Below are 9,957 nucleotides of genomic sequence, written 5' to 3'. Positions count from 1 at the left end.
AGTAGAGTAAAAAAGGAAAAAAAGACAACCTAAACAAGGAAAGAGCTGCCAACTCCCACTGTCTTGGCAACATGTTTAGAAAACATCTAAATTGCTTGTGTAATATGTAAACCTTTGTCTAACCCTGCAGGCAGCTACATCAGTTGTCGCTACCTTGGTGGTCCTCCCGTCATAGTTAGCTGTAGTAATCAGCTATAGCATTTCATTCCCCAGGCAAGGAAAGTCAAGTTGGCTTTTTTTTTATGTTTTACTCTCTCCCTGTATTTCTTCTTGACTACAGAATGAGCAGAATTCTCAGGTGTTAAGAACATTTTTTAAAGTGATCCTTAAGCAAGTATATAACAGCGTTTCATTTACTATCAATAATAGCTTTAAAAAGGTCTGCAGTTACTACAAAAGCACTGATATTGCACTCATATTCCTCAGGTATTCATTCTCAAAACAGTAACAATGAGAAAGAAAATCAGAAAAAATATATACATATAAATATTTGTTTGCACTATAGTGGCACTTTTCTGGATAGGTGTAGTTTATTTAACAGGACAAGAAAAACATAAACTGGTATACTGGATCTACTAGTTCGGTTCACACTGCACTGGACCCAGTGCAGTCCAAACACAGGCTCCATACACATGTAAAAAGATGACTCTTTGCCAAGGTATTACTCAAAGTACCAATGAGGAAAAACAGAGACCCACAGGATAAGCCACAGGAGGTCTATCAATCTGAATATAAAGTGAAATACTGTGAAGGTTTACAAATAAGTCTCCACCCCAAAAGGCAGGGTTCCTCTGCAAAAATTTATGAGTACTACTAAATGTCAGACCATTGAAGTCAAATAAAAACAAGAGTTATATGGGAGTGGATGCAGCACTCTTTACTTGGAGACACAGTGAGTATCCTGTGTCAAAAAGTTTCTTGATGGGAAGAGAAATTCTCCACCTCACCTTTGGAAATTTTGGATCCATATGTTAGATTGAGAGATGCAGTGACCCACATCCCCAAAATAAACTCACCATAGGGAGTGGGTCAAAAGCTGTGATTCCAAAGAGGCCTAGATCCGGAGCCAAAGGGGGACCACCAAGGTACACAGTGGTAAATGGGCTGAAATATTAGCTCCCTTGCTAATGACTAGCTCCTTCAGCAGCAGGCAGACAGCAGAGCTAGCACCAGAGCCATAAGAAACAAACACTGCATCAGCGAGCCTTTCACTGTAAGCCGGTCCATGGAGATAGCTTGATTAAAAGAAGACAAAGTGCCAAACTGGGAATCGTGAGCAGTGATCATGTTAAAACTGCTGCCAAAGCTGCAGTAGGTAAGATATTTTTGGCATGGTTCAAAAACTTACAACTATATAAACAACCTCATTTAAAGAATGTACAAACTGCATTTTTGTGCATATTGTTAGGTGTAAAGCCAATTCTGAAGTTTTTAGGGTTCTCTAATGCACCTACATATAAAGATATTCAAGTACATTGACTAGAGTGATACCACTCTAGTCAATGTAGTTATATTCTCGTAGTTATAGATGCTGCACCTGTACTTCAAAGCTCCCTGATTGTTGTAGTGACTCTGTCAAATTGTACAAATCACCATGCACATTGTGTCAACTTAAAACACATTTTTTCCATGAATTTCTTTGTCTTTTTTATGACTACCATCATTCTTCCAAAGCAAAGTAGGGGGGTTCTGATCTCTCACCAGGTATTATTTCTTCATTTTTCACAAATACCTGTCCCTGCATTTCACTTTTCCCTCAAAGACTGTTCTCTGGAGCTCTGGGTTTGGCTCGATGGAACGTGTGGCATCGTTCCAAATAAACCTGGGAATGTGAGGTGCAGGGATAACAACCAGCTGATATCTCTCAGTGATTATTTTCACAGAATTATGAAGAAAATGTCACAAGAAATGCAGCAATTTCCAATTCTGCAGGGATAGCTGTCACTGAGCATCAGTGACACATGTGTTGGTTCATGCATTATAACCCTGAACCTTTTGATCCTCACTCCACAAAAAGACATTCCATTAGAGTTGATTGGAACAAAAACACCCTCTACACCCTTCACTCAAAGACAACCTGCAGCATGTATGCTCGTACCTCCCTCACAAACAACATACACAGTTTTTTTGCTGTCTCTTTTTTTCTTGTGCAATAAGAATCACACAGTCAAGTTTCCACTGCAATGCCTTCAGCTGGTGATACTTAAATTCTTGGACCATCGAGAAGCCATGCACAAATTCCACTCCAACTAACCAAGAACGAGATATAATCCATCATCAAACACAAAGATGATGATTTTTTTTAAAGCCAACAATATTTATATGAGCACTGCAGCATTTATGTGCAAAGCTGTTTTTATAGTACTGTGGTGTCCACTTGCATAGCTGTTCAGCTACAGAGAAGGAAGGATTATAGGATCTCGATCAGCGCAGTGGCTACAGAGATACACCTTTGTGCATACTATCACTTGTTTGTAATATGCTGATTGGTTAAAAAGTTTACTTAAACAGGAAAAGGAATAAGCACAAATAGGAAGAAGTGGGAAACAAACCCCAACAAAGATCAAGGATGCATGAATGAGAAATTCATGGCTGCAGTGGACAGTTTAAATTTTCCTTAACACTCGGTTTCACTCCACTACAAACACGTCCTTTATATAGCTCAACTTCTGCCCTCTCCACCATGGGCAAAGCTCAAGGTAGAACTACAACCTGAACAAGAGCAGCCAACACTATATACTGCTTTATTTTACTCCATCATCTCTGATCTTCTGATGCCAAGGACAGCACCAATGCTCTGAATCATTTGGCTGAATAGGGAAATATTTTATGAGAGGCCCACTCACCCACATGCATAGTGATTCATAGGACTACTGTTAGCTCTGGGATGCTGGTCACCCATATCTGTACACTGTTATTATCATGCATTGTACTCTCAAGTAGCATTTCTAAAGTTTTTTAGCACACTGTTTCTGATTGCATCTTCATAGGTTGCTTTGAGAGCAATTCCATACACGTTCAAGGATATTTGTGGTTCCTGACAGGTTTAATAGTGTTCAAATGTATGTTTGTAAAAGCACTATAAAATTTTGTGTAATCTTTGTATGCTGCAAGCATTGCTTTCCATAAATCATGAAAAGTACGCAACTGGAAATACACCTGTGGTTCACTGTTACTGGCAAGTAAACAGGCTAACACATAACCATGTTTGCAAAAATAAGCTATATAATCTAAAATAAACTATTAAGTTTGCCGTCTTGATGCATTCTCAATCGAGTGACGAAATGTTTCTCCCACAAAACGCTACATCCAGATGAACACCATCAACTTTTGGAGATATTAAGTTTGCCCCAATAGATACTAATGCTGGGGAATGAAGTTCAAAAGATCAACGATAGCTTGCCAACTCACCAATCAAGGCTATTTTTAGCTCATTTCCAACTGATGCATTAAATAAATATTATTATTATTATTATTATTATTATTATTATGTGATTCATAATAAATTAAATCTGCCTTGCCATAGTTTCATGTCACATCTGGAGGATACTTATAGCAGCTGTTTTGATTTTTAAACTGTAGCGTAATGTGACTATACTTCCTCTATGTAACTTTTTGGTCCACCAAAGTGGGGAGAAAACGGTGATGAGTGAAGGGGAATTAGGTGAGGCATTTTAAACAGAGTGGATGAGTTAGTAGAGCTACAGGTGTAAAAAATTGGAACTGACATTTGAGAAATAAATTCTCAGTGTGTGTGTTTCTCTCTCACCAGTGTGTAATGAGTTTTCTGAATTTAGGCCACACATTGTATTTTAGGGAGTACAGCCCTAATTGGTGCATGTTAACCTCCTCTGCCATCCTTTCCTGGCAGCAATGCTTTGCAATCCAACAGGAGAAAGACAGTATGATTGAACTATGGAGCAAATCGCCTAGCCCTATGGGCTATGTAAAACATAGAGAGGATAAAAATAAATCTTTGTATAATTAACTTAAAACCTATATTCAATTAAAAACAATACAAATGTAACATATTAAAACAATCAAGAATATGCTCATTTGATGCCAGTAACAGATTAAAACAAACAAAAAAAAACCCCAACAAAACAAACTTGGAGCAGCATATGGGGCCATCCTTTTGTCCCAATTTATTGCTTAATATAGTGTCCAGTGTTTCTAATGGTTTACAGGTCTGAACTGCGGGTATGTGAGTTTTTCACCTGGGCTCTGTTATAGTGAATTATTGTTTTAAAATCTGGATGAGGAAAGCTATCATGTAAAAAGGCAAGAGATGTAAACCCAGTATATATTATCTTCACTGATGTGCACCTATGCCACAAACAGTAATATAACCACACACGATCACAGATAATTGCTTTGGAACTGTGCGCTGATAACAAACCCAATGGTCCCTATTCTTTTTAACCTGAAGGATGTGGAATAGATTTAAGAAACAACCCTCAAACCCCGGCAAAAAAAGAAAAAACGACATCAACAGTTACTCAGATTTGACATGCTATATTGTTTCTTTGCAAACAACAAGTCCAAAATAGGGCTTCAATTATTTTAACAATTATAGATTTCTGCAGACAGGATCCCGCTGAGTTACATAATCAACTGAAAGTTTGTAACATGAATATATAAATGGACAGTATGACTTTAAAAGCAAACTGAATTTCTAAGAACACCCACAGCCATGTAGAAGCCCACACCAGAGTGTAGTATTGTTTTTGTGCAGTTCAGCTAAATTGGCACCGAGGGATCCATGGAAGGAGGGGGACAGAAGAGTAAGAGGAAACATAGAACATTACAATCAAAGCATGTGCATGAGGTTGATGATTAACCCGTTATCTGCCTTGTCTCTTGAGAGCATGGGTTCCTCTTTATGTATAAAGGCAGCTCCATCCTGTTGATTCTGCCAGTAAACACCTTAGCCCTCCCTTGGAGTGGATTGCACCGTTATGGCAGCCAACAGTTCAGAATAGGACTCCTGGGGCTTGCAGGGGGATTGAGCCACATCTAATTGTCATAATAGTGACTTTATCCACAACTAGTTTGGAGTAAATTAAGATAAGAGAGCTGAGAAGAGTGGGGTGAGCATCCCAAAGGGTGCAGCTTAATATTCAAATGCTCTGCTCCGTTTGACTCCTTGTAAGCAGAGGACCTTGTCAGTGGAGGAGCAAGAGGCATGCGTGATGGATAAACTTCCTGTCTGGGAGTGTGCCCCCCACAGACATCTAAGCTACCACATCTCCTCATGCAATCTAAACAATTCCTGAACAATTACCAAATTCAAAATCTGTGATTACCCAAGCTCTACGGATATAAAAATAAATCTCAAGAAGATTAAGTGTCTTTGGAAACGATATATCCATAGAGAATTTATAAAAAAAAAAAAAGAAGACATTTCAAGAACTATCAGCGTAGCACGGCACACATACTTTTGAGAATACATCAACTCAAGGACACAGCAAGCCTAACTATTTCCAAAAGAGTGTATCATGTTCAAAAGACATAAACAATAAAATTCATGTGCACTTTTTTTTTTTTATTGCTTTGGCTATGTTTACTTTTCCCACATAGGGCAGATAGCCAAACAAAAGTAGAACATATGTTTACCCTGCCATCCTCCCTCTTCTGACAAGAGAGATGGTCAGACAGACAAGTTAAATGTTACAGAGGTGCGGATAGATCCGCCTTTTCAGGTCTACAGGTTTTATTTGTATTAATAACACCCCAATGACTACACTAAGAGTGCAGGACGAGGAAAAAAGATTTCACAGACCTCTAATATGAAGTTATTTGTTTAACTGAACTACAAGCATAAACAAGGTTACAATTTAAACTTAACTGTCATTCCCATTATCACGTGTGGTAGTCATATAAATAAGACCCTATAATATTGGAACCCTTAAAGGAACAATATGGGAGAGATTAAGAAAGCCATTAACCATTCTAATGAGAGGTAGCAGAAATTATCAGTTTGCTTAATGTTTGCACTGTGTACATTTAATTAGCAGGTAATAGCGCAATGCACAATCACAATTAATGAATGACTGCTTGTTTGGTCTAATCATATAATATAATACTAATAGTATGCAAGCAAGACTGCCAAGGGATTTTCCTTGCCTGGAGACATTTCATTACACAGGTGAAAACATTTTGTGTTGGGAAGACATGTGTTGTATTACTTCCTTACTCTAGAAATGTAGCAGAAATATTTTATGTACTCTCAGCCATGTTTCTTTCTTTCTTTCTTTTCCCCTTGTTCTTTACAACTATGATTATCTAGTTCAACATATTACCTCTATAATTCACAGGTAACAGTATGAGGCAAAGTTGGTCCTACCTTCAAGCCGCTCTGCACTATCTTGTGGATGTCCAAGAAAGGCTCCTTAATTAGCTCGAGGTTATGGTTGAGTATCCTGACAATTCCCTCCCTCTCAAGGACAAAGAGCCGCTGGGAACCATCTCCACAGTGCACCACAGCCACCGGCTGCCTTAGACCACTCAACACCTCCTGGGCACAGTAGCAGTTGTGTTTGTGTTTCCTGGGTAACAAGGGAGATACAAAATGTCAAGGGCCCTGTTCATATTTGCCATCAACATGCGTCTTGGGTGATCCGATCATAAATGGACCGTGCTAAGTGTGTCATTTCACACTTGGCATTAGCATACGTATCGAGTGACCACTTTTGACCGGATCTCACTCTCCCACTTTACAGGCAAACAAACAAGTACTCTACATTATTTCTGCTTGCTAAGACCAAATGTTAGAATCCTGCATGGGCTCAAGTTTGCAAACTCAATTCTGCTTGCAACCAGAGAGCAAACGGACTACTAAATTACTGGAACTTACTTGTTACCAACAATTATCTCTAAATTCCAATCCAGAACCACCACCCTGACTGACCAGTTTTGAGCACATGAGCTGAACCATAGCTAAGCAAGGTCAAACACTATAAAGTGTTTTATTTTTCCTTGCACAACAGTATTATTCAAAACAAATGGTTAATGATAGCTGCAGGTAAACAACTCAATTCACTCTGCCAAAGTGCTGTTTTTCACTAGGGAGAGGCAAATCACTAGAGTACTACTAAAAGAACTGATGCCATTTGCTGTGCAGACCACCAGAAATAATGGACTGACTGACTGACTCAATGTGACTGCTTCATGGGTGCATTCAATACTCTACTGTACTATACTATCTCTATACTTAGATTTATTCAGCAGTGAACAAATAATCTAAGACACATTTTAATGCCAGATATGAACAGGAACAGAGAATGACTATGTCAGTAAATCCAGCAATAAGACAGAACAGGAAGACTTTCAGGTAGCAGTACAGATGAAAGAGAAAAACAAAATAACCCCCAAAACATACCAGGGTCTTTATAAGATATTTGGCAACCACCTGCCACCTCAACAAGTTCAGTGAATCTTGGCATTGATTCTACGGGAACATTTTTCTCACAAAAAGATATCTTGTCATTTTATCAGAACATAATCTAAAAGAAATGCAAATACCACCAAGAGCTATGGTTCACTGATCCACATCATTTTCATAATCATGACCTATTATGCTCTATAAATGTCTGATCACAGGCCAAAGGTGATCACACTGAACAGATCTGCAGTCACCCTTACCTCTACTGGGACAAACAGACCTGAAAGCAGTGAAACCTCCATAGCTTTACGCCGTAGGCTTCAAATGTTGAGGGTTTTTCCATACATAAACTAAAAGAATAATACACTATATCCGGCAACAGTATACATTACCTGGACAATGATTAAAAACAATTATTGCTGTAGGTATTTAAAAGGTGTCCTAGCTGATAACTACTAAATCCATTTACATGCAAAGCAAAACTAAATCAGCTGCACTGTCATATTTTATTGACTGTCATGATCCTGGGTCTTGGAGCTCTGAGGGTTTTTTTTAAGCTTTGTACTCTTTGTTCTTAGACATTTTATTTGGTTTCTTTGCGAGTTTATGTTCTTAGTTGTCTGATTATAGGTTGAGGGTTTACTCCTGGTTTAACTTTATTTCATTTTATAACCTGTTTACTCTCCTAGTGTGTTTCCCTGTATTTGTTGTGTCTCAGTTCGTGGACTTCATTATTTGATTATTGAACATCACGTCCACCTAATAAAGATAGATTTTCTGTTTAACCTGCCTGCCTTCAGGCATCTGCACTTGAGCACTCTATCTGCAATTCATGACACTCAGAACAATAAAATATTATAAGAAAAATGCCATTGCCCATCTTTATTCAAAACATTGATTTTTCTGGGCAATAATTGTGTGTGTCAGATCTGGCTCTTTGAAAGAAGAAAACCCAGTAAGTTCAACCTCATCCACCTACATTTACCCTCAAATGTGCCAGTGTGAGACGAGGGCAAGAACCCCTGCAGATTTCCAGGCTGTGGACATGACTACTTAGGTTAATCTACATAAGAGAGGTCAATATGAAGTGCTATGGCAAAAATCAGTCTATAATCATCCACACCACCCAGTGACAACATATATGACAATTTTTTTTGCCTATACCATAAAAGTGCACAATTGCCACACTGCATTGTGCAAGGAACACAGGGCATTTAAGCTCTGTGCCTTAAATCACCAAAATGAAGCTCATATTCTCAGTCGATAGCTCGGCTGACTTAATTCTGGCTCTTTCTCCCACTCTTTTAAAGTAATGGAGCCTGTTCACTGTCATTTATGTGCTTACACTTCTTAGAGGATATGAGACAGAAGAGACAATTTAAGCCCTTAACTCAGTAACTGTCGGAAGTTATTTGACGGAAAGTTGGTTGCTGCTGTTCAGGTGCCTAGTCTCTGGCCTTTCTGCCCTAGGGAAAACTGAGATGAAAGGCATCCCCCTCATGGACTAAAGGGCAAAGCTCTCTGTGATGTACAGACCTTTGCAGTGAGGGAGGAAAACAGAATGACGCAGGATAAGCATTTTCATTATGTTAGCAAAGCTGAGCAAAAGCAGTCTGTACAAACTTTAGGATTACAGGAGAAATTGCATGGCATGTCAGTTTGAAAGTATGGACCATGTCAAAATGGACCAGTGAACCCAAAACATGTTCCAAAGCTATGCCTGCTTCTCATAGGTATAGAAAAAAACCCAAGAAGCTAATTTTGTTAGAACACATGGCACTGTCAAAACTTATTTTAAAAATTACTTTAGAGCTTCCATAGTATCACGCAATCAATGCAGTAAAACACTGTAAAAGTCAGACTACATACCTGCTGATTTCTTCTATTTTCTCATCTCCCAAGTAGTTAGAATCCTGATGATGTGATTGCTTTCGTTGAAAATCTGGAAAACACAAACTGGCATCTCTCCTCCCATAGTATTGGCAGAACTCATCCACATCGGCTTGGAACAGTTCTAGAAAACACAACAGATACCGAGATATGGAGTCATACACTCACTAGATACTGCATGGCTTCTTATACTTGGCTCGTCTGGCCTGCTTGCTTTGGTTTGCCTATAATGTATTGTGGCTATTATGCAAGAGAAGATGAGATTGTAAGTGGAGGCAGAAGAAGAGAGATGTGATGAGAAATGATGTGATGTGCTAGTATGTCGGGGAGAGTTGGAGTTTTACTTGACGAGCCAAAACAAATCCTGGCTAGACTGAGCTGAAAAGAACAAGTGAAAGCAAACTGGGCCAAACCAAATGGATCACAGATTAGAAAGGGCTCTACAGTGAACTATACCTCTTCCGGAAAGAAGAATAACTGCATTCTAAATTTTAGTTTACCTTGTCATTATTTTTTATTCATGAAATAATGCTCATGCCTTAGTCCTAGTAGAAGAGACTGTCTTTCTATTCAGTTGGTTCAACACCATGCAATAATGAGGTTGCATTTGCTACAGCTGGATGATCCTTTAATTATAACTGCTTTAGATAGTTAAACCCAGTGTGCGCTGTCGATGTACACTA

The 9,957-nt window shown here is 38.7% G+C and overlaps 1 protein-coding gene across 5 annotated transcripts in view; it reads right to left on the bottom strand.

The window, feature by feature from the left end:
- The window catches only part of hhip (hedgehog interacting protein), a 38,385-nt gene that overhangs the window by 20,165 nt on the left and 8,263 nt on the right, over nt 1-9,957 (bottom strand). For all 5 annotated transcript variants that reach the window (XM_005726938.2, XM_005726940.1, XM_005726941.1 and 2 more), the window contains exons 3-4: nt 9,254-9,398; nt 6,347-6,548 (exon numbers count right to left, since the gene is read on the bottom strand). In XM_005726938.2, coding sequence (XP_005726995.1) covers nt 6,347-6,548; nt 9,254-9,398 — 347 coding nt within the window. The remainder of the gene's footprint in view (nt 1-6,346; nt 6,549-9,253; nt 9,399-9,957) is intronic.

Source organism: Pundamilia nyererei, unplaced genomic scaffold (genome assembly GCF_000239375.1).
Source record: "Pundamilia nyererei isolate P.nyererei 1_Seehausen unplaced genomic scaffold, PunNye1.0 scaffold00022, whole genome shotgun sequence".
NCBI classification, from domain to species: Eukaryota; Metazoa; Chordata; class Actinopteri; order Cichliformes; family Cichlidae; genus Pundamilia; species Pundamilia nyererei.
This window is presented reverse-complemented; position numbering and strand designations above follow the sequence as displayed.